This window comes from Cavia porcellus, unplaced genomic scaffold (assembly GCF_034190915.1).
Source record: "Cavia porcellus strain 051 isolate PalLab524CR breed Dunkin Hartley unplaced genomic scaffold, mCavPor4.1 scaffold_29, whole genome shotgun sequence".
Lineage (NCBI taxonomy): Eukaryota > Metazoa > Chordata > Mammalia > Rodentia > Caviidae > Cavia > Cavia porcellus.
The window spans coordinates 13,790,154-13,816,483 of NW_026947512.1; the positions used below are offsets into that span (position 1 = coordinate 13,790,154).

The 26,330-nt window shown below is 36.9% G+C and overlaps 1 protein-coding gene across 11 annotated transcripts in view; it reads right to left on the minus strand.

The window, feature by feature from the left end:
• The window catches only part of Prrc2c (proline rich coiled-coil 2C), a 78,361-nt gene extending 53,069 nt beyond the window's left edge, over positions 1–25,292 (minus strand). For 4 of the 11 annotated variants that reach the window (XM_063239875.1, XM_063239878.1, XM_063239872.1 and 1 more), the window contains exons 1-5: positions 25,082–25,291; positions 6,844–7,009; positions 5,518–5,695; positions 3,907–4,016; positions 40–165 (exon numbers count right to left, since the gene is read on the minus strand). In XM_063239875.1, the coding sequence (XP_063095945.1) occupies positions 40–165; positions 3,907–4,016; positions 5,518–5,695; positions 6,844–6,955 (526 nt within the window). In that variant the 5' untranslated portion in view covers positions 6,956–7,009; positions 25,082–25,291. Of the gene's footprint in view, positions 1–39; positions 166–3,906; positions 4,017–5,517; positions 5,696–6,843; positions 7,010–25,081 lie in introns of all 11 variants that reach the window. The other 7 variants (XM_063239877.1, XM_063239881.1, XM_063239876.1 and 4 more) reach the window with 3 other exon arrangements.
• Positions 25,293–26,330: the final 1,038 nt, after the last annotated feature.

Consider the following 26,330-nt stretch of genomic DNA (forward strand, 5'->3'; position numbering starts at 1 on the left):
TCTCATTCTGCAGCTTTATTCAATAGAAAGTACTCTTACTTGGTGGACGTAAACTGGGTCCAGGTCCGTAGTTGTCATCATTTGCTTCCTTTTCTTTTTTCTCCTGATCCCCTGCTGCCTGCAAGCTGGGAAATTCCTGCTGAAATTGACTATTCACCTGGATTCCTATAGTTATTTGAGGGGGGGAAAAAAAAGGGCAACTTTTATACTGAAGATAATTCAAACAACCCTCCCAGGATAGAACTTTTTGCTTCTTTTTTATACATTGTTCTGCATTTCAAAAATTGTTCGCATTTATAAAAGTTTAAATTTATCTTAATTCTTTGAAAAGTTAATGAACAGCCATGAGGAGATAAAAATCTAAGAAAGGAACCTGCCTGTCATATTCCAGAGGATTCATTTAAGGTAAGTGGGCAACTGAAGAATTTCAAAATATTTTAGCTACAAACTTCACGTTCCCACAGGCTTGAACCACCACTGAGTGATACCTGTGTCTGTCTCATCAGGTGGCTGATACTACTGGTGGTACAAATGGAGCTAATCACTTTTTTTTTGTCTTTTTCGTTTTTATCGGTACCAGGGATCCAACTCACAACTGCACACTTGCAAGGTAGGCGCTTATGCCGCTGAGCTAAATCCCCAGCCCGAGCTAATCACTTTTATCACAGTCTTTTCACTAATAAAATTAACAAAGTCTATAAATGGACTGGGTCTAGTTAACTGCTCCAGTTTGAATAACTACTGCTGAAATATAAATACTATTTGTCTAAGTTACCTTCTTATTGCTTAGACAAAAACACCCAACACCTAAAGTTAAAAGAGAAAAGGTTTATTTAGCTCAGTTTGTAGAGACTTCAGTCTATAATCAGCTGACTCCAAGGCAGGGTGGAACGGCAGACAGGCATTCTAAAGCAGAAACAGTTCATGGTAGGCAGAAGGTAGCAAAGCAAGCAAGAAAGAAGACAAGTTCTTTCTGTCCTTCCACTGTTATCCAGGCAACCACACACTCTTAATCCCAGCCTCACACAGTAGATTCAGTCACCCCTGAAAAAGCCCCACTTGTAACTGCATCACACTTGGGGGGATATCTAGAACCAAACCAGAACATTCCACCTTGGCCCTCCAAAAATTTGTACATATTCCTTTATGCAAAAGGCATTTAGTTCCATCTCTAAGAGCTGCCCAAGTCCTAACAGTTTCAGCACTGCTGAAAAGTTCAGGTCCCAAGACCCTTCTGAGATTTAAATCCAGCAGTGCAAACATTAAGTCCTGTAGTTTCTTGCACACCATTCAAGGGACTCTGCTAAGATGTGAACTCCAACAGGCTTGAATGGCTTCAGCGCTAATTTGTCCAGTGGCTGAAGCTCTCAGGCTTCTCTTTTGGGCTGGCTCTGCTCCCTTTCAGTTTTCCTTAGACAAGCCAAGCTTCTTGCTTCCCCAGACTCTTGGGGTCTCTTATCTTACCTTTGGCTTCACACACTGCTGGCCTCCCAGATCGTCTTCTGAAATCTGGAAGAAAGCCTTCCTGACTCCATACTCTTATATTTTGCTTACCTAAAACTAGCACCATGTGGCTAGCTGATCCAAGAACTGTTGCCAGCTGGAACACTAGCCAGGCTTCCTTCTCTATTGGGTGTCAGATTCAAAAGCTTGGATCATGGAGCACTCTGAACCTACCTCAAAGAATAAATTCTCTAGGTCACTGCTATTATAAAACATGGTTCTATGGGCTTTATTTTTTTCTTCTTCTTCTTTTTTTTTTTTGTCTTTTTCATTTTTATTGGTACCAAGGATCGAACTCACGACCGCCTGCTTGCAAGGCAGGTGCTTATGCCGCTGAGCTAAATCCCCAGCCCCTGGGCTTTCTTCTTAAAGAGCTAGTGTTGCAAAGGTTGGAGTCCTACTGGTTCTTGAGATATCCTCAGGCCACCTTTGTAGTCTTCTTAAATACTTTAAATACTTTCAGTTTTCAGAAGTCTATTTCTCCGTGGCTCCATTTCTTTTTTTTTTTTTGGTCTTTTTCGTTTTTATCGGTACCAGGGATCGAATTGCCTGCTTGCAAGGCAGGCGCTTATGCCGCTGAGCTAAATCCCCAGCTCCCGAGAAGGAGTACTTTCTTTCTTTCTTTTTTTGTCTTTTTCGTTTTTATCGGTACCAGGGATCTAACTCACGACTGCCTGCTTGCAAGGCAGGCGCTTATGCCGCTGAGCTAAATCCCCAGCCCCATGGCTCCATTTCTATAGGCCTCAACTTTACTGCAGCTTCCTTTCTGGACAAACTCACAACATTTTGAACCATTCTGTTGGCCTCCACATAAATCTGGCAAAAAGCCTCCATAAACAGTCATGCCACTACTTCAACATTAGACTGCCTTAAGATTTCATCTGGAAGATTAGTATGCTACCCTTAATCTCAGCCTCAGGCAAAATCTCTAGACAGGAGCAAAATACAAACTTTCTGCTAAGCCACAATATACAATGCCTAGAGTCCAACAGTCAATGCAGTCCTCCTTTGCAGCAGAAACTTCCTGAGCCTGGTCTTTACCAGCAACATTTCTGTCAGCATTCTGGTCTTCTGAGCTTTGACTAGAATCTCTCATGAAGTACAGTGTAAGGTATTTCAGCTCTACTTTTTCAGATAATATCTCCAAATCCTTCCTAATCCTTCCCCTTCCCACAAACCAGTTCCAAAGGCTCTTGAACCATATGATAAAGTATAGTGTCAGCAAAAACCTCACTTCTCTGGTACCAAATTTGTCTTAGTTACCTTTTCATTGCTGAGAAAAGAAATACCTGACACTCCAAATTAAAGCAGGAAAAGTTTATTTAGCTCATAGTTTGCAGTAGTTTCAGTCTCATCAGGTAGCCTTAAGGCAGGGTGCATGGCAGACAGGCACTACAGAGTGAAAACAGTTCATAGTGGGCAAAAGACAGCAGAGCAAGCAAAAAGATGATAAGCCTCTTTCTGTCCTTTATACGTATCTAATTAACAAGATTAGGAAGGTGGCAAACTACTCAGTGGGCTGGTTTAGTAATCACACAACACAACCTTAATCCCAGCATTACACACTCTCATAGATTCACCCACCTCTGAAAAAGCCCCGCCTGTGATCACATGAGGATTTGGGAGAACACTACCTAGACCTAACCTACAATACTATTCATACCAATTTTAAAAATTACTACAAAAATAAATAACTTATTTCATTAAATCAGCTTTCCAGCAGTGAGACATAAAATTATGGCCCCATTATAAACATGTTAAATTGTATTTCTTCAATGAATAAATTTTTATAATCTTTATACTCTTTTACAAAGACTTTTATGAATAAATACTGCTATGAATCAAGGTAAGGCTAAAATGTCTGCATATAATTACAACTTTTATTTAATTTACAACTGAGAAACTAATTCCATGTTACTATTTGCTTCTAAATTAATTCAAAAAAGCTAATTTTAAAGAGCTTGAGGGTATGGATCGATTCTCTTGTAGAAGTCTACTTGATAGACTGTTTTGTTTTGCCAGGTAGGAAAATTAACATCTGTTGGGAAGGGGAGTGTCACAGCTACCGTGCTTTATGGTTGTTCTCAAGCTCCTCTCCAACCAAGATAGCAAAACAGCATGTGTGAAACAGAAGAGCTTGGGGAGCACAGAGGAAATGAATACAATTTCCAATAACCCACAGTGTTTAGATACTTCTATGCCTCACAGATATAAACTTTGGACATATAGTGGTACAGATGTTTAAAAAAAAGGAGAAATAGCTTGAAGAATCTCTTAAGATCCTTCTTATGGATTTCAATGTATCCTTTACAATGCTTTCTACACCTACCAGACCTTTATCTCCTGCATGGCTGCTCAGTAACTATCATACCTAACCGGATTCCCCAGCTAATGTCCACTTACCATCTCCTTGCCCACCTTGCTTGTTACTGGCCCATGATTTAGGAGCAGGTGCTATTTCTGGGGGAGGTGCAACCCCAGGTTTTGGCTGTGCTGGTGACACTTCTGGTGCTCTTAAAAAAAATATGAATCCATTATTTCAGATATTGCACACTTTTAACTAAAACCAAATCCAATCCAATCAATGATAACACATAACATGAGTTTGCGTACAACTTATCTTGGTTACATGCTTACTCATAGATACAGTTCCTATAAAAGGTTTTCTTCTGTAATGTCCCTTTAAATGAATTTGGCAGGCTGCAGTTTAGCTCAGCAGCACAAGTGCCTGCCTGGCAAGTGCAAGGTCATGAGTGTGATCCCTGACACCCACCAAAAAATAAATAATAAAGAAATAAAATAGGGGCTGGGGATTTAGCTCAGTGGCATAAGCGCCTGCCTTGCAAGCAGACAGTCGTGAGTTCGATCCCTGGTACTGATAAAAAGGAAAAAGACAAAAAAAAAAAAAAAAAAAAAAAAAAAAAGAAAGAAAAGAAAAGAAATAAAATAAAAATAAGTAAATGAATGAATTTGGTTATTTTTGTCTCCATTCATATCTATCTTTGATAACCCAATAACATGATAGCTTTGCTTATTTTCCATTTTGTTAAAAAAAAAAGTAAACATCAACAATGTTTTGAGGAAGTGAACACTTATATGCATATATACAGTTTGGCTCAATACATTTGTTGGGGGCTAAGGCTAGGCAGCTCTCCATCTGGCTATCATTATGTTCATCACTGTACTTTCTACTATAATTTTAAATAGGTAAAAAAAACCTGTCTGACCTATTCCCATCAGTAAAAGATATTTTTAAAGGGTCTACATAATTTTACTGAATTCTTACAATGTGATGTTTAAAAATTAAAAGCAGTTAAAAGACTCAAGAAAATTTCTGGTACACTCAGACTTGTTATTATGAAATAGTTCTACTACACCTGATAGTCAGAGGACAATTCTACAAAGACCTTCTATATGAGTTGTCAAATTTACTACGCAAAGCTCCATACGAGGCATATAAAAATCTAATAGTAGATACAGGCAAAAATTCCACTGAGTTCCCAATACCTCAACTATAAAAATTATTATGATTTAGTTTAAATTAACTATGAGTCTGGCACACTGCTTGACACATAGAAAACTAAGTAACTGTTGAATGAATGATGATTAAGACAGATGATAGTAATTCCCAAATTTATTCAATAAATGTTTGGGTACCCATGATACATACAGATATGCAGGGAACCAGTAGACAGAAATCTTCAGCATCATGGAATTTAGGTAACTGAACCAGTTCTTACTGATTAGAAAAAAAATGCTTGATTTGGCAAGGGTGGGAGAGGACACAGTATAACATAAGACAAGTTATGGTAAACAATTCTGTTACATTTCTACCTTAATAGAAATACTATCACTAAATCACTCACAGGAAAAAAGTCCCTATATAATGAAAGACTTTAAAAACACATGAAATACGTACTATAGAGAGTATTTCACTTAGCATACAGTAGGTACTCAAACGTAAGTTCCCTTAAAAAAAAAAAAGGATTCATTCTTTAACAGACTTTGACTCACTTCTCTTCTTCATGCTGCTCTTGTTTAGATGCCCATCCTGTGCCATCTTTAGGTACAATGTTCACATTTGGATCATTGCCTTTGTTTTCTGCTTTGAGACTTGGGAGGTTAGCAGGTGGAGGCATGCGCCTTGAAATACCAACTTTTCCAAGACTTTGTAACCCATGTCGAGCTGCAACTAAAAGTTCAATAACATCAACTTTCTTAGAACATCTATTTTGTTATCAACCAAAGAAAAACAACAATAACAAAAAAAAAAAATTAAAAAAGAGGAAACTGATTATTCCTAATGTTAAAGATTTGTAAATTGAACCAGAGACCTGCAACATAATTCAATGCAGAAAAACAATCAAACTATTCAATAGCTTCAAAATTTTTAAAATGCAGGTGAGTGTCATGGCTTGTACTTGTTAATACCAGTGTACTTGGGAGGTTGAATCAAGAGGATCACTCGATCCCAGCAGTTTGAGGCAACACTGTGAGACACTGCCTCAAAAAATCAGAAGTTCAAAACTAAAACAAACAAATTTCTAACACTGTACTCTAATACAACATGGATAGAAAAAGAAAACAAAGGCTGATAGTAACAGTCTTAAAATTTTTCAGGAAATACCCCAAGTTTAAAACTGAGAATGCAGGGCTGGGGATTTAGCTCAGCGGAATAAGCGCCTGCCTTGCAAGCAGCCAGTCATGAGTTCAATCCCTGGTACCGATAAAAAGGAAAAAGACAAAAAAAAAAAAAAAACTGAGAATGCTAAAGAATAGACGTACAGGGGCTGGGGATTTAGCTCAGAGGCATAAGCACCTGCCTTGCAAGCAGGCAGTCGTGAGTTCGATTCCTGGTACCGATAAAAATGAAAAAGACAAAAAGAATGGACGTACTGATTTTATGCTAATGCTAATATATAACAAACATGGCCAAATTTTTCATTTCCACTTTTTTAGTGGACCCAAAGAAAACAAAACCACAGGACTTTATTCTACCATTGAAGAGACAGAAAACACTAATACCTAGCTGTGTGCTAGCAATTTCATAGACAAGCCTTCTGTTTGGAATTGCATTGTTATACTTAATTTTCAGCTGACAACAAAGACAGAGACAGAAAAAAACACTTCCAAAGGCCTTTATAAAAGTGTAAATTTTCAATTGTAAAATATTTAATTTATGCTACCTGAAATGTATGTGAATATATAAAAAAGATCAATGAAAACAGAGTTACATTAACTTGGGGTTTGTTGTAGCTTCTAATAGTAGCAGTTCTGGTTGAGTCATCTATAGTAACAAAACCAGAAAAGAAGATATACATGCCATTTGATTTTACTCACCTGTAGTTTTCTGAGTTTCCAGTGATTTTCCCTTGTAAGTATTAAATAAACTGAGTGTTGCATACTTTTTCCCATCCTTTGCTTTTGTGCTCTGGCCTGACTTCTCCGACATTTCGGTGGAAACTCATCGAGTCCAAAACCTCCTGCCACACTGCTCAAAACCAGTCTATAAGAGGCATATAAGAAGGAAAAACAAAGAGAAAGCTTTTAGAATTTATTAGCAGAGTAAAAACTTAGAAACTTCAAATGCTCACAGAAATGAAGATAACAATCCTCAGTAACTCACATCAGTGGTAATTCCATAGACTTCTTTAGTATTGTTCAATTCCAGTAGCCAATACACAGTAAACTACTGTCTACCTATGCCCTTTAATACATGTTGTCTCCCAAATAAAAAGTAAACAAAGTATATGAGGGGTGTATTCTGTGAAATAAGAAAGGCAGACAAAAAAATAGCTACTCAGAGGGCTAAAAAAAGCTCTTCTTTCAGAAGTTAATGAATTTCTAGTTTTTCTTTAATACCACAGTGCACCAGAAAAAGGCTAAGTCATAAATACCACCTGATTGTGGTATAAGTGCATTTAAGTGATAATACAAACTATGACTTACTGTGCCTACTGCTATAAAAGAACACACATCTCTAAATGCACAATTTGTAGCCATAAGAATGAGACTAAATTGAGCATGGTGGTACACACCTGTAATGCAAGTTTAAGGCCAGTCTAGGGAACATAATAAGAACCTATCTCAAAAAATTAAAAAAGGCTAGGAATGTAGTTCGGTTCTTTCTAGGTTCAAACCCTAATGCTATGGAGGTAAGGAGGAGGTGATTAGACCAATGAGAAAGGTGATTAGACCAATGAAATTCCACTACACCAGTTTGCCACTTAATTGTGAATACTTTTTAAAGTTTAATTTAGCTTATTAGCTTTCTAGTGTCTTCTAAAAGGCAGGGCAGATAATATTCAACTTGATCAATACACTCTTGAGAGAAATGCCAGTGGTCTGTTCAAAATTAATGCATGTTTGTAGGGAAAAACATCAAAAGAATCCAAGCTATTCAAAAGTCATAATCACAACTTACTTTCACTTTGTATGCTTTAAGACCTTTTTAAAAATCTAATTCCTATAATGAATAAAACAATCACGACTACCTAAGGGAGTAACAATCAAGACCAACAGACTTTTGACGAAGATGATAGAGGAAACACATTTATCCTCTCTCTTTAGAAACTACTAAATAACTGGGCTGTGTGCACCTATGTGTATGCATATAGATGAAGACAAAAATTCAGGGCATTTGAGAAACAAAATTAAACATCCAATTGCCTAATTTACTATCTGGAAAGTTCCCAGGCCCTGACATACAGAAAGAAACTAAAGTAGAGGCTAGAGAATTCTTAATTTCAGAAATATGAAGCTGAGAGTACATGGAGACAAGGTAAGCAATGATTCACTTCTGGAAAGAAGGTTACACAGACAGAAAATACTACAGAGCTGTAGAGAATTCTCCTTAAGTACCAATCTACACAACTGTGGAAGATACTACCTTGAAACATTAGAGGACCAGTGCCTGGAGCTCTAAAAGGGTTGGGAATAGTGCTAACCCTCCCAAGTCAGATTTTAAAAAGTCATGATTCACTATGTATTAGGTAGAGTACTCAGAAAAACCTTGCCTCAGAAGTGGTTAAAAATTACCCTAAATAAATACTGTTGTTACCAATCTGAAAATTAAAGGCCCAAAGGATGTAATCATTCCCCAGTAACTTTACAGAACCTCAGAATCAATTTAAATACTTCCTTAAAAAAAAAAAATATCCATCACCAGAGAAGAAATTTTTAGTGAATGTGGCATTCACTAACAAATTATCATGTAAGCAAAGAGGCCAAAAAACGCAAAGCATAGTATAGGGGAATATCAATAAACTGAAACCAGTATCAGTATCACTGTAGACATTAAAATTAGTGTATAAAAATGTTACTGTTATCCATGATATATCCTACCTGCTTCAAATACAAACAGAACACATGAAAAATACAAACACATGAAAGCTTAATAGAAATGAAAAATACACTAGATAAATTTAGGATAAGTTAACCAACATTTGAGACACCTTCAAAGGAGAGAATAGTGGATTTAAAGCCAACAGAAACTACCCAAAATAAAAGAGGAAAAAAGACAGCAATAAAACAAGCTGGGTATAGTGGCCCACACCCCTGTAATCCCAGCACTCAGGAAACTGAGGCAGGACAATCACTGTGAGTTCAAGGCCAGCTTGCACTATGTTGCAAGACTCTGAGTCAAAAGCCAAAACCAAACAAAACAACAAAAAACCCAACTCCCCCCCAAAACCCCAACAAAATAAAAACACTAACAATAGGCTTTGCGACAACTTTAGGTAGCCTGAAGAGGGAGACAAGAAACTGGGAAAAAATGGCCAAAAATGTTATAAATTTGGTAATTATAAACCCAGATTTAAAACTCAGTAGAGTCCAAGCATAGGAAACTTTAAGAAATATATACAACCAAGCCCATCAACAAACAGAAAATGAAACTAATACAATTCACAATGGAATTAAAAAAATGAAACATAGATGTATCTACATTTGCCTTGTTTTGAAATCATGTAATGCTTTCATTCTTTTGATTGGTTTTGTTCTGTTTGACTTTATTGTGTGTGATGGTGTGGACAGCTATTTTGAAGAAAATGGAGACACTTATGGTAGCCACTGTTGATTTCTTGTTGTCTTGTTTTGAAGCCCTGTGTTGCTTGCATTGTTCTGTTGTGATTTGCCTTGTCCTGTTTTGTTTTATTCTCTTTAAAATAAAATACATCTAAAATAAAATAATAGAAGACCTGTATTCTGAAAACTACAAAGTATCAAAGAAAGGCCAGATGGATATATGCCACCAGGTTAATGGATCACAAAATTTACTATTAAGATGTCACATCTTATCAAACTGATCTACAGATTCAAAGCACTCCAAAGCACACCACAGAAGGTATTGTTTTTTTGCAACAGACTTTGTCAAGTTGATTTTAGCATCCATAAAGAAATGGGCAGAACCTTCATTAATCAAATGAAAAAAATAAGAAAAGTGAGTATCACCTGACTTCAAAACTTAAAGCATGGGAAAACAGTATGGTACCAGTGTAAAAATAAAATAGGTTAACAAAACAGTCTAGTAATGTAAATATATGAATATTTGCTTTTGACAAATGCAAAGAAAACTCAGATGATAAAAGTCTTTCCAACAAACCATACTGGGGCAGTTTATTAAAATATTACATAAAAACATTAACTCCGTTCTCTACCTATAACCGTACTGGGGCAGTTTGTTTGTTTATTTATTTATTTATTTTTAATGTTTCTGTTTTAGTATTGAGATCTTTGATCCACTCGTAATTTAGTTTAATGCATGTTGAAAGATATGTGTCCAATTTTAATCTTTGATATGTGCAGAGTTAGTTTTACTGGGACAGTTTATTAAAACATTATATAAAAACATTAACTCGGGGCTGGGAAGTTTAGCTCAGCAGCAGAAGCACCTGCCTTGCAAGCAGGCGGTCGTGAGTTCGATCCCTGGTACCAATAAAAAATTTAAAAAAAAACTAACTTTGTTCTCTACCTATAAACAAAATTGAACTCAAATGTACCATAAAATGTAAAACCTAAAACTGTAAAAATTTATAGAGAAAACATAAAGAGCAAATTTTGTGGCACTTGGTTACATAAAGGTTAGGTACAACTCTGAAAGCACAATCCATACAACATTAAATATACAAGCTGGAGTTAAAAAAAAAGACACTGAAAACAAGAAGCAAGCTATAAACTGGGAAAAAATTTTTCATATCATACACATGATAATTTTAAGGCAAAATACATACAAAATCCAACTCAGGAAAGAAAAAATTTCCAATTTTAAAAAATAGACCCAACTTGAACCGACTACCAGAAAGACACAAATGACCCAAAACTATCCAAAGGTGTTCAGCATCATTTTTACCTGGAAAATGCAAAGTGAAACCAAAATAAACAAAATGCTAAAATTAAAGAATAATTTTACTAGGTATTGACAAAGAGGTAGAAGAACTAGAATACATGGCTTCTGGGAATGAAAAATGGCAATGGACACTCAGAGGCTGAGGCAAGAGGATCATTGCAAGTTTAAGGCTAGCCCAGGCTACAAAGTGACTTGAAGGACAGCCTGAACTGTACAGTGAAACCCTGTCTCAAAAAAACTGAAAAAATTATTAATCTCACAAAGTAATCCTCTATAGCAGTGATGGCATACATTTGTTATCACTGAAAGCTATCTGTTATTAATGAAAGCTCTAAAAAGTTCCCTGTCATTGCTCCATAGGGTTACAAAGACAGTAAAGCTTCCCTAATGTTGCAATGATAATATTCATCCAAACACATTTTTGTAATAAATGTACATTGAGAACAACTGTCAAATGTCGTATTAGATGTTAGGACATATTATGAAAGATTCAACCAGATAAATGGATAGTAAAACAGAAAAAGAAACTTCTGATAAACGGTAAAGTCCAGAATATAAAGTCGGAACAAGAAAGAACAGAGACAAAAAAAAAATCTATCAGTGGTTGTTAATCCAGGCTGTACAGGCGTATAAAAGGCATAAAAAAAACCTTGTCTGCTGGGGCCCAATGCTAGACAAATAAAACAGAACTTTAATAAGAATTCCCTGGGCCAACACAGCAACACATCTTTGAAAATCTCCCAATATGCTTAAAAAACAGTCACAATTGAGAACCAGACGGTAGGATAAGAAGCACTGTGCTTGAAATTAAATGTCATTAAGAGCCACAGGGGAGGAAACAACTAATCAAAAATCTAGTGGTTGCCTTATATGAGCAGATCCTAAGTAACAATAACTTAAATAATAATTCAAAGGCCCTTGAACAGCAAGATCAGTTAAGTATTTGTGTTCAACTTGTTAGCTTCTGATTTAAAAACGCATCAGCACAATTATAGGGGAAAGAAATGCATCTTCTACCTGAATCACTTCTAATTTTGAAAAAAGTTTTCTTATTTCTACAATGCTACTGAGCCTTCTATATTACCATTTTGCTTATAACTGGGTACCTCAAAAATCTACATCACTAATGGCTGGGACCAAAGCTTTTAAACAACCTCCCTTTACTGTTTAAGAGAAAGTTAATCATCATCTAAAATTCAAGGTTCTCTGACCAATGATAGGAAACAAAGAAAAAGAAAAACCTAATATTTTTCACTTAAACTAGATGTAACAAAACAGGTTTCAAAATTCTGAACAAAAATGTACTACCTTGTAACAGGTTGGTTTTTTTGGAGTGGGGAGGGGGAAGGGAAAAGCTACAACTGTTTTTAAAGCAAACATTATTTTCAAAAAGCATAAACGAAACAGGGCAGAAGTTTGTCATAATATAGCAGCAACTTTTCAAAATGAAAGGAGACAATGAACGGTGACAACAACAACAACAAAAGGTTTCCTAAAAGGACAGGAATAAGGTCTGTAGAGAAGTATACAGGGTTTTTACACCTGTAAAAAACATTAGACATGCTCTTAAATTCCTTCAGCACACAAAATCCTAGTTTTCAATACTGAAAACAGTAAATACTGTAACATCTGTAAAATTTTTTTTTTAATCAGTACCAGGGATCGAACTCATGACCACGCGCTTGCAAGGCAGGCGCTTATGCCACTGAGCTAAATCCCCAGCCTGTAATATTGTTAATAGATGTTTATATTTGGAAAATTATCTGCAGTTTAGTAAATTGCAATTTGTAAAATTTAATTCAACATGTATCTTGCTGTCTTCTAAATACTCAAAATCTGTTGACCACTCTGTTCTCATTTTTCTTAGTTTCCTTGGAAAATAAACGCACCATCCACAGATTTAAACAATTAATATTAAAAATAATCTGCAACCATTTCCAGAGAAACATACTGCAGGTACTTACCATATGTTTTACTAAGCAAATCAAAAAATGATTTATATTAACTATGAATATTTTAAAAAAATTTTTATTGGTGCATTTTACATATACATAATGATAACATTCACCATAGGGAATTTGTACCTGTAGTGATATATTTGGCTTCTTTTTTTTCCATTCCCTATAACTGACAAGTATCACATACACAAATATTAAAAGTAAATAGTTTCATGGCAAGCCATTTTCTTGGGTTTTTGCATCTAACAGCTTCAGCCTCACTTCCCTCCTCCCATTCTTTGTGGCCAAGGCTCCTATTCACCTTTGGCCATTTCATCTACAGTTCACTGCTTTAAACATTAAGAGAAAGCTAACCCCAAAACTTTCCTTAAGCCACAATCTCTAGATACACATTTTAAATTGTCTATAAACTAAAATATCACAAAGTTTCTTGACAACTTCAAATTCACAAAGCTTATTTTCCATTCACGCATTCAGGTAGGTATATACTCAACGTCTACCCTATACCAGGCATTGCTGGGAAAAGAAACAGATATGCTCTCCTCACCACTGAGTGGAAATAGTTTAGAATGAGGCTAGAAAAAAATTTGAGAAGCAAATGGAGAATAGGAAAGACAGCAACTATAAGAAAAAGGCATTGGCAAGCAGCACTGAAAGCCTGATAGAAGTAGGTATATATAATATTCCCAAATCTGTGCGGTTGAGATTCTCTCCAATGTTTAGCAATAGAAAAAAAAAAAAAAAAAAAGAGTGGTGGGAAGCACAAAAGCAGCTGGATTAAATCAGGGAGCTACACTGTGCCAGACATATATAAATAAGAGGAAGATGAGTATACTGCCAAAAGAATTACTGGCGTGAAAGTTGAAATGGTTAGAAGGTTTGCGTATCGTCCAAAATTCATGCTGAAACTTAAGCTTCAGTGCAACAGTATTAAGAGATTGTGCCTTTGGTAGGTGACTAAGCCAAATGCTTTATAGAAGGGCTGGAGGAAACCAGGCCTTTTTTGCCTTCGCGTTGATGCCTACAAGTGAGGGTACAATGTTGAAGATGCACCTGGTAAAGGTTTTCACCCTCACCAAACTTGACTTGCCTTGAACTTGAATTTTCCAGCCTCTATCACTGTAAAAAGTAGCTGTATTTCAGATATTTTTGTCTCAGAGCTGAGTGAATGGACTAAGATGAAAAGATGACTACCAAGGGACTGGCGATTACACAAGACTAAACCTTGTCAGTAACAATAGTATTAATCAGTGTTTAAAATGAGTCAAGCTTACTATAGACTGTTTTTTCCACTTACTATTCTGTGCAATTTTTCTGTAAGACTGATATTATTTCCCCAAAATTAAAAACAACTGATTTGCTCTCCCTGACATATTCACCTCCCGCAACCTCCCCTCAAGCGTTTTCCCGTTTAGTCTTAAAACACTAAGTATCCTTGACATTTCTCCCATTTTCTACATTAAAGAGAGCTGAGTTCTATACATTTTAACTTATTAATTTATGTGTATGTCTTTTCTTTGAGACAGGGTCTCACTGTGCAGTTCAGGCTGGTCTTGAGCTCACTTTGTAGCCCAGGCAGGTCTCAAACTCACAATGATCCTCCCTCCTGCTTCAGCTTCCTGTGTGCTGGGATTACAGGCGTGAGCCACCACACCCGGCTTAAAACTCAATTTTTAAAAAGTGAGGTCTATACAGATTTAGAGATGTAGCACAGTGTAAAAAGATTAGATTGGGACTAAGAATTTAAAGCCTAAATCATCCAGATTATTTTTTCATTCTAGCTAGGATTAAATCCAGGCTAACCTGAAAGCCAGTATCCAAGATAATTTCTTTCTTTTTTTGGTACTGGGGATCAAACTCATGACTGCATGCTTGCCAAGCAAGCGCTTATGCCGCTGAGCTAAATCCCCAGCCTCTCAAGATAATTTCTTAAGAAAAATCAGTTTTCATTACAGAATAGAGAAATCCCTTAACAATGTAACAATAACATGTTATTTTAAAATCATTTAGAGATGCTAAATGATTCAATGATCATTAAATGATTCCTTACCAAATCACTATTAGAATATGAAGCAAAGTATCAAGAATAAAACAAAATACAGTGAATCCTGGTTAGCATATGTCATTCTGAAACAGGGAGAGACGGCATACGTATTGCTAGCAGAAGCAGAAGGATCTTCAGTTTGAGGCTAGCCTGAGCTACACTAGACTACTCAAAGAAATCTTACGTTAAGAAAAAAATAAAAAGCTTAAGAATCAATGTGCTATTTATTGCAAAAAAAAAAAGCAACCTAGTGCAGATGCAGGATTGTTTTGTACATTCCCCAACTCATGTTTTGTACCCCAAAACAAATGTGACAGTACTTAGAAATTGAAAGTATGGGAGGTAATTAGGTGTAGATCAGATCATTAGCATTACTTGTGCTCTTATTAAAGACAAAAAAGCTCACTGTCATGAGAAAACACTGTAAGAAGGCAGCCATGTATAAGAAAGCCTCCACCAGATGTAGGCTGTGCTGACACTCTTATCTCAGTTATCAGTTTCTAAAACTTTGAGAAATAAATTTTTGTTTTAGTCAACTACAGTATTTTTATATGGCACCCTAAGTCAAGCTGGGGATGGGGTAAAGCTAGTGATTCAGAAAACAGCGTCTTATCACTCAAACTTCCTAAACTGCCTATTTAAAATTTTAAGTTGGGCTGGGGATTTAGCTGTGGCGCAAGTGCCTGCCTTGCATGCATACGGTCCTGAGTTTGATCCCTGGTACCAAACATAAAATAAAATAAAATTTAAAAAGTCAAAACATTAACGCCTTTCTTAGTTCCCAGGCAAGCAATATCCATAAAACATACATCTTTAAAAAGTTGATTTAGTTCTCTTCTTCCCTATGCTTTGTTTTAAAAACATTATTAGTCATTTCAAATGTTCCCTTAAACAAATACAAATGAGAATTTGGGGTATTTTAAGTGGAAAATCATTTTATATTTAAAGAATAATGCCACAATATGAACTAGTGGCACCCTCCACCCCTATGAGTTCCACATTCATGGATTCAACCAATGGGGGATGGAAAAATACATGAAAAATATAACAATAAATGTAAACTACAAATGAATTCAGTGTGACAATTTGCTTAATATTTACATTGTTTTAGATATTATATTATTTTTAGGTATTATAAATAATCTGCAGATGATCTGAAGTTATGAGAGAAAAAACCCAAAGTTAGGATGAGGCTATACATCGGTTACATGAAATGTGTCATTTTATTTCTACACAAGGGACTTGGGCATTCAGATTTTGGTGTGGCAGAGTTCTGGAATCAATCCCCCTTGGATCCTGAAGGATAATTAAGTGATCTGAATAACCATTATGCTGGATGCTATCCTTTTCAATTATCTTTTGTCAATAGCTAAGATAAAGACTTTGAAATAACATTTAATAAAATAACATGTACATGTGAAAGAGCAGCAGCGTACTCAATGACTTTCTAAGAGTTAAAAACGTCTTGGGACAGTTAGGATAAATTAAAAAATTAGTAATGACACAGTCACAGTTCAAAACTGTGGAGACTCAGGTGGCCCAGGTGATATGGACTGCCTAGAGTTCAATACCAGCCTGGGCATATAGTTAAGAGCTTGTCTCAAAATCAAAACCCAAACCAAAAACACTAAATTCCAAAAATGCAGAATACACAACCATCCTATTTATCAGAAAAGGTTCTAGCTTGGTAACAGCCAGTGGTATGACAGCACTGTGTCATAAAACTTACTGCTTTACTACAAATGCAACACTGTACACAGCCTTGAAATTGTAATGTTCCACTGAATTTATACCATGCTTAGAGTACCACACTCAATTATGGGCTTCATTACGATAAGCATTTAACAAACTCAGTTGAAAACAAAGAAAAAAAACTTTCTAACTGTTGTTACCCATAAATGGAAATAAATTATAAATTAGAACACAGCATTCTCTACTTTCACAATTTTCCAGGCAACCCAAAGAGCTGTGAAATGATACATAATTTTGGTGAAGCACAGAACTTGTGTCCAATGCCATGAAGTACAATTCTAGAAAGGTGTATCTAGGAAATAAGCTTAGCTTTTCTTCCTATCCATATCCTCCAGGCCTTGTTTTTCCTTTTTTCTTGAGGAGAGGGGGATGAGGATAACTAGTGCCCCGCCCCCCATGAATGAAAGAACAAGGACAATCAAAATGAGCAAAGGATCTAAATGGGTACTTCTTAAAAGAAGTAAAATGGCCAATAGATGTAAGAAAAAATGCTTACCATCTTTGGCCATCAGAGAAATCAAATCAGAACTAGACTGATTCTACTTCACTGAGACATAATGGCCATTTCAAAAAATAAAAATAAATACTGCGGAGAATGTAAAGAAAAAGGGCTCTTTATACACCTACATTGTGGAAATGTAAATTAGCAGAGTCATTATGGAAAAAAAGTATGAAGGTAGCTGAAAAAACTAAAATAGAACTACCATGTGATCCAGTTCTACTCCTCCTGGATTATCGGACTGAAAGGATGTCAGTATACAAGAGAACTGTATACCTGTGTTTATTATGGTACTACTCAGAATAGCCAAGATACAGAATCTGCTTAGGTGCTGATTCAACAAATGACTGAATAAAGCAAAACAAACAAAAAGATACACACACACCATGCAGTATGTCAGTCACAATGAAGAATAAAATCATGTCAGTTTCGTTTCCAGAAAAATGGATGGAACTGGCAGCCACCCTGAAAGACAGGACTGCACGTCTTCCCTCTCATTTATTCAAACTTAAAACAAGAGTGACAGCAAGGGAGTAAGAAAACCAATTAAATGAGGAGATGACCTGAAAATAGGAATACTGGAGACTGGACAAAACATGATGGATAATAAAGTAAAAAGGTTTGTCTACATTCATATCTGCATCTCATGAGTGTTAGCAATTGACTCTGGAGACCTGACCATGAGATACATCTAAACAAAAACAAGCCTTAGTCAAGAAATACTATAAAGATTATTATAGCTTAGGTTAAGATGAATTGGTCAACTTTTAAGGCCCCTTTCATCGGTTATAACCAATTAGTAATTCTAAAGTATAGAATGACCTCAAATGGTTATTTAAAAATACATACATAGTTTTCTAAACAGGTGCAGTAGAACATACCTACCTATAATGCAAGTTATTTGGGCAGCTTGAGGCATGAGAATGAAGAATTTGAATCTACCTGTAGCAACATACTCTCATAAAGAACAATAATTTTTTTGTTTTCATTAATACAGAATTGAACGTATTTATGAGAGTAATTGGCATATCCACCACCTCAAACATTTATCTTTTCTTTCAGTAGGGTACATCCAATGGTTTGAGGTTAATTTGCTGCTGTAATAGTAATGCTAAGAATATCATTACATATTGACTTATCTCTACTACAAATAGCATCAACAGCAAAACACTAAAAACTGTCCTGTCGGCAAGGGATGAAGCTCAGCAGCATAAGCACCTGCCTGGCAAGTGAAGGTCCCCAGTTCAATTCCCAGTACAAAACAAACAACAACAACAACAAAAAACACCGCATAGCTTTACAAAAGTACAATATAAATAAATCTGTTAAGCGTTCTACTCAGAATTGTAGAAGAGGGTAGGCTATTCTTGGAAACTGAAACATGTGAGTTAAGTTTCTAAAACAGAAGAAAGCCTATCAGAAAAGCAATGTGGCTATCAAATCTTCCATACTGAAAAACACTGTTCTAGAAAAGGAAAACTTTTGTATATACCATCTATTTTATGAGGTGATTGCCAGGGCATTCTTTGTTGACAAGTTATATTTTACTTGCTCGTGTTACATAACAATCTTAAAATTCCATTTAAATTTCAGCTGTTACACATAGTAAACAGCCATAAACATATCAGTTTAATTTCAAATTCATTATTTCCTCACTTGTGACTAATAATGGTTACTTCAAAACAACTGTAAGATTTAATAAATGCATGCATGTAAAGCTCTTTGAATATTATGTAACAGGAGGAATTTATTAAATGGCAATTAGTATTTTTTAAATACCTTACAAATAAAACCCAAACAAATCATTTTCCAGTCAACCTTATTTTCTGGAAAGCAGTAATTGTTTGGATATTATGAAGTGAAAAGAGACATGTTTTTCCCAAGATGCTCATCTACCATCATTAATTATTCTAAATTTTTTGTACAACTAAAAGATTGTTTTTAAGGGTTGCATTGTTTTGTTTTGTTTTTTGAGACAGGGTCTTGCCAGGTAGTTCAGGCTGGCCTCAAACCCAAAATGATTCTCTTCCTCAGCCTCCAGAGAGTTGACATTACAGGTGTGTGGCCCCCACACCTGGCTTGAGACATAAAGAATCTCTTCTGCCAAGTCATTAATTCCATTCTTCCACTGACGTCCTAGGTTTCAGAAATATTAAATTCATTCCTTTTTTCCATTTTCTACTTTCTTTCCATGTTCAAGTTAAATACAAATACAACTACAATTACATTTTCTTTCTGCCTAGAAAACATAGCACATATAGAGAATTACTGACTTTTCCATCTTTATTAAATAGTTCTTCATCAAGAAAAACACTTCCCTTGCCTACAAAATGTTAAGAAAATTACTGCATGTAATTGGGAGATATTTCATCTTTTTACATTCTGAATCTTAATTGTGGTAGAAACTAAATAAACCTTTATGTATTAAAACAGAAATACACACAAAAAACTAATTTTAATTTAAATTTTAAAATGTGTCCATACGACTAACTTTCACCTCTGTCAAAAGCCTTCTTTCAATGTCATTTTCCTGTTTTGAAACTAAAATTTCTCTATCTGCTCCATTTCCCTCAGCTTCAGAAAAAAGAATACTGCACTTCCCACATTGTGCTTCCTCAATTAAGATCTACAAATTTGAACCTAAAAATCAGTTTCTTAAAATACAAACCAGGCTACCGGTGCCATATTGTCAAAACTCTAAATTTTAATTAAAACTAGAAAACAGTGTTTGGATATTGTATTAATTATGATGCTACTCACATTTTACTCATAATTTTTTCTTTAGTCTCTGACATTCACCAAATGATGTATAGTGTTATTCCACATTCGCTAAAAATAACAAGCTGTAATACCCACCTTTAAAATATATTTTAAAAATTTTAATTCTCTACTTGCTTAACTTTTTGTTCCTTAGTTCCTCTGAACCATTTCTGCAGTCTCCCAGTTTTTTGATACTGTTCTAAATGTAGCCTTATGTTTCCCTCTGAGGAATCCTTCAGAGGAGTCTGGCCTCCATAATTTCTTTGTGCAAGCAGAAAAATACATTGTTCTGGGAAGACTTCTTGGTAAGAGGCTATTAACTTGGAGGAAAAGGAAGAGAGGATGGTAGTTTCTTCTGGGAGGCCCAAGTCAGGGGCACAGAACTCTAGCAACCATCTCTTGCAGATTCCAGATTTGGAGTGAATGCCCAAAATCACTGGTATCTATTTTCCTTTAGGTTTTCCTTTCTCCAGGTTCTCTTCTACTTTAAAGCTGGTCAAGACTCCAGCTTGGTCCATGTGATGTCCAGGGCTAGACCTAAAGTTATTAAATTTCACAGGCAACTCCACGTGCATATTCACAAACCTAAAAACCAAGGTCTCACTACTTATTCCCCATCCCAGCCCTTAAACGTTCATTTCTGGACCTAAATTTTTTTTAGGATTATCAAGGCTCTCTCTCAGTCAAACTCAAAGGCTGCTTCTAATTTTTTGGAACTTTGCTGTATTTGTCTTCAATAATCCTATTTTTGGATTAATTTTTTCTGCCTAGATTTCTACAGTGACTCCTTCACTTTCTCATTCTCCTACTAGATTACCCTAGACATCCTATTACATTTCTTCACCTAAATAAGCCTACTTATTTGCAGTTCACCGTGGAAATGGTTGTCTTGAGTATAGAGTTCTTGTGGGGAGAGGTAATGGGAATCAAACTCAGGACCTCAAGCTTGCAAGGCAGACACTGTGCAGCTGAGCCATATCCCCAGCCCTCCCGTCCCAAGTATACGGTTAAGACAGTTATATCTCTATTCCTACAATACAGCCGTTTCTGTTTGATGAATTTATTCCATTCTAGACTTTCACCATTTTTGCCTTTCATTAACTGCAACTGATGCCTGATTTTATGCAGAATTCATTTACGAATTCATTACAGCATAATGTTCCAAAAGGTAGAATGTAAAAGACTGGTGATATAATAGGTGATTTTAAGTGCTATATAAAGGAGCATTTAAAATTCTATGTGTATTTTAAAACATTTGGAAGGGGAAGCTAATACCAAATCATCATGAATTTTTATTTTACATTCACTTTATAGAAAGAACTAATCCCCCCCCCCCAATATTCTTAGCTCAAGGCCTGCTACAGTTAAAGTGTTCAACAAATTTTGAAACTTACCAATTCTCTTTTGGTCCTTGCTCACACATGACAGGCAAGCTACCATTAGACCATATCCTTAGTTCAAAAAAGTTACAGTAATTCTGTATCTTTTTTAGTCCTCATGCCTTTACTTGTAACCAACTAGACACTCCATTGGTATAATAGGTATTTTTTCTGTGTATGGATTTTCTGCATTAAATTTTCCTTACCTTTCTATACATCTTTTACCTCAAAGGTGAAAACATCTTTGTTTTCAGCTTCTAGCTGAAGACCACATACACACACATATTTTTTTCAGTGGTACTTAGAATCGAATCCAGGCCCTTATGTATGCTACGCAAAGAGTATCACTGAGCCATACCCCAACCCCAAGATAATACTAATCCTTAAAACTGTGACCCTTTTGGCAGTGTTAAGTCAAAACCATATTTCCCCAAATTCTCTGGGTCTTACAAAACTAAGAGTGTTTAATGTTTGTTTGTTGAGTACAACTAAAAATTAAGGAAAAAGACAATGCAGATAAATCTCACAGTGTATATTATGTAAACATAAGTTCTTTGAAGGTTATCTATGTTACAATTCTAATGCCTAAATAAAGAGTTAGAGACTGAAAAGTGCTTCTTTGCTCTACCATACTTGTCAGTTAACCTTAGTTATATTATGCACCTGCTCTTTTGTGCTTCTAACCTTCTATCATGTCTTCACTCAATACATGTCTCTGTACTTGCCAAGTGCATACAAGGTGATGAGGACATGAAGACAGTCTAGTAAAGAAAAAGACTAGTAAGGAAACAGCAGTAAACAGAAAAATTAGTATACAACATACAACACATAATAGTCAAGAGTGTTTATCTATCAGAAATGTGCTTGACTAATGCTAACTACACTCCAATCTTCTTTTATGCTTAGTAACTGGCAATACCACCAAGGGGTGAGTACAACACCAGGCAAAAAATATTTTCAAATTCTTAGGACAATATATACCAATCATGTCTGCAAAACAAGTTTTCTGTTGAAACTCAGTTAATACCTCTCATTTGACTCAAATCTGTCAAAGATCTTGGCTGAAAATGACATGACTAAGATTTTGCTAATGTAGATCAAAATAAGGGCTAGGAACATAACAGGCAAAAAGATACTTTAAACTTAGCTTTTGTAAGGGGGAAAGCACAAAATTTAATGAAGTTACCCTTCACATAACACTTTGACCCACAAAGATGTTCTGACTGATGTACCTATGGTATTATTGGGGAAGGTAGAATGTAGTGACTCAGAAAACTAACATTAACTTTCAGACATCTAGGCAACAATTTAACATAGATTGATAATTTTCATTGTATTACTCTAATCAGAATGTGACAACTCATTATAGAAATGAAATAATTGTCATAATCTAGACACAACTTTGGATCTCCTTGAAGAATTCGGCTTTATACAAACTCATTTTACAAATTTTACCAGTGATCAATTATTGACTGTGTAGTATGACAAAAATAGCATAAGTCATCTGGCGTACAAACTAAAGCAGTGCTATGGGTACACTGAGGGACATAATATAAGCTTCAAAGATATATCAGAAAGGTAAGGGTACAGAGAATTATGCTGGAGTGAAGCAGAAATTTTGCTTTTTCATTTTCAACAAGATACTGTTTCAGTGACACTATACAGCATAAAGAAATCTTTTTTTACAAGTAAAATCCAGTAGGTAAAAAGCGAGGTAAAGGGGAAAAAGGAAAAATTTAAGTACCCTCCCAAAGATGCATGCCATTCTGAATAAATAGATTGCATACTGTTTTCAGAATATTTTTTTTCCCACCAATACAGTATTCTACTTCCCTGCCCTCCGTTGTTAGTTGGCTTTTTAAACGTACTAGGCACACTAATAAGTCCTTTACATATAATATCTTAAAGTTCCGTATATAATAAGCCTTAAAGAGAAAATATAACTATCATCGTTTTAAAGATGAGGGATTAGTGTATTAATGGCATCTTAAATTTAAAAGTTATATCTGTGGTTAATATACAGCTAAAGTTATTTCAAGGATTCACTGTAAACAGTAAAGGACACAAAAAGTTAGCTTCTATCCTATCCACAAAGTAGATGTAATCTATTTTTATACTTGAAACACTGTAACCTTCACATGCAACAATGTTCACATAGTAAAGTCAAGGTAAGGAAAAACTATCAACAGTGCTGTATTTTACTCAGATACCACGGATTACAGTTACAAGGAAGCAGTATGATGATTTAGAGCATCCTCTTTGAGAGTTTTTAAAACAGTATGTGTCTGAATCCGTATTCAGTACTGTATCACAGGTTACTGCTGAGTGACCTTGGTCAACTTAATCTCTCAGATTACATTTCCTCAGCTGTAGAACGAGGATTCAGAATTACCTCCCTAAAAGACTGGTAGGAATTTTTTAAAAAGATAACGTATATAAAGTACTTATCGCTGACGGCAGAACATAGGTTAACTAGTGGTGGAGACAGAACACAAGCTTATGCTCCCCCACCCCCAAACTTAAAATGCCCAACTAGGAAAATTCCATTTTAAGAGCATTACTATTCGACTATGTACTAAACAAAACTAAAATATCTATTCCTAACTTGGGGGAGGTAGCAATGCATCTGAGGTGAGGCCCCAAGATGCTGCTGCAGTACATCTGCGATACACACCTAAAAATGGCTCCAGTGAAAGGAGCATCATAATTACCAATATGGGAGGTTAAATCTATTTTTAAATGCTGGCGTTAAACCTGGTGGGCACTCAAACCACGCTAATATTTTTGTTTGTAGGCCTAACCTAACGAGCACTTAAGAATTTTCCGATTCTTCTGGTGCATTCTAAATGAAAATTTTACAGCAGAGCCACCTACTGTACGGTTCCAAGTACCCTGTCTGCCGAGGTATAAATCTATGAATCTAAGCTGAAGATTGGCCAATGCGGAAATCCGGGTAGCTCTAGAAGCCGGCGATCGTTAGATATGTCGATCACTCAAAAGATCTTAAGGTCAAGTCAAAACAAAGATACATTCCTTGAAAGTAATTACAGGAGCTCCTGGGCAAAGTTAACGAACCTTGATTATCGTGGTCCTTTCTGTTCCCCATTCCCTTTTCTTCCATGCTAAAGTGGGACCCTCACCCTAACACCGATGATGCTAAAGCTAGCTCAAAAACAGGGAGCAGCTGAGTGAGATTCAACACGCAGACGAGGCGATGCAGCCAGGGACCCAGAGAGAGAAAGGACTACCTAAACACTCCAATGGAATCGGGCAGCACGTTCCTAGCGCTAGTATGGTTGGTCCAGATTCCCCGAAGAGCCTCAGAGAATTAGGTCTTTAACCCAGACTCTCAGTTTATTGCTCACGGCGAATCCTACCACACTACACACGTAGACATAAACATTAAGGCCGGGCTGAGCCCTAGGGTCGTTTGAGGGACGCAACCTTCACACAGAGGGGCGCAGGGGAAGGGGGCGCCCGCAGTCCGGCGGGACGAAAGTCCCCACGCTAGCCCGGTTCCGCGCATGATGCGGCCACAGGGCCGCGCCGGGGTTGGGTGGGGGGGAGACCTGAGGGCCACAACTCTCGCCGCAGACCACATGGGGCGGGTCCGGCTCCGATTTCCCGCTCCCGGAGTGCAGGCCGATTTCCCCAGAATCAGTGAAGACGGGAACCAACCACAAAGGTGACGCTTAGGCCCGCCGGCCTCCCGGTGCGGCTCGCACACTCCCGAGCCCGGGGCTGGATGCGCTCCGGGCCCCGGGCCCCGGGCCCCGCACACCGGCCCTTCGCGATGGGGCCCTTTTTGATCGCGGTCCCGACGCCCTCGCTTATCCTTACCCGCCAGGGTGTCCAGCTTGCGTACTTCGAGAGTTCCACTGAGATCTGATGAGGGGAAGGGGAAGTAGAGATTAGAGGATGGCTAGAAAAGCCACCGGAATGGGAAAGCCGAAGCAGCGGATGGACAAACCGCCAAAGCACTTTCTCTGCTTTTCGAAAGGGTGAGAGCAAGCGAGAAAAAGAAGCAAGATGGCGACTAGCCAGCCCCTACGTACTACGTCATGACGCCACGCACGTAAAGCAAATCTCTGCAGGACCGCCTTCCGGCGCAGAGGCGGCCGGGTCACGTGAAGCCTCGGCGGCGCAACCCTGGCAGAAAGCCGAACAGTGCCTCCTACTGGAAGGAAGAGGTTTCTGCAACAAAAGTTACCGCTGTAGGGTGAAACTTTAATTTCGGACGTTTTGGGAACGTTTGAACAGACACTGTTACTGGTATGCCACCATAAAGTGAAATGCTGAGTGGGTATGTAAACTCGTTCAAACAGCAGTTCGGCAGAATGTTCTCAGTGAAATAAGGGCCAAGCAGAGAAAGGTGTGGTGTATCGGGAGACTGAGAAAATTCGAATTATCCCAGAGAGAGAAAAAGTAACCCTAAGTGGGGACCGAGTAGGACTGTTTGTTCTGCAGGCAGCACCGTATTTATGGATGTAGAATATCCAGATATATCATACAAACAAACCACTTCGTTTGTTTGTATGATATATCTGGGACTGGTCAGCTCTTTGGTACTGCTAGTTATACAGTTAAGATTCACTCATGCTGGGTTTTACCAGGAAGTGTAATGCAGGTGAGGCAATCTGGAATTAAGTGGCTATAATGGTGGCAACTGGGAGCTGGTAGAGAGCTTGTTTACCCTGTGCAAGGCCTTCGGTTCAATTAAAAAAAAAAATACCCGAATATGTGGTAGATGTGTAGTATTTATCTACCTCTGGAACTATATGGGATATTTTAAATCTGGGGGTGCCATCTAGCATGTCTGAGTGATCTCCTCACCAGTAGTTTGTATATGTTCATAGGGTTGTTATTTCAACAACGTTACAATAAGAGAAATAGGAAAAAGGAAGGGGGGGGGACAAAAAAAAAAGGGAAACAAAGCTTTGTAAGTAAAATGGTAAAGAGGAGTTGAAGAGAAAGAGGATGGGAATGAGAGAAAAAAAGAGGAACTAAGATGCATCATGTACAGATACACGTTCCCTGTGATGAATATCTGTATTGTAACGATAAACTTAATTTTTAAAGAGAATAAGAG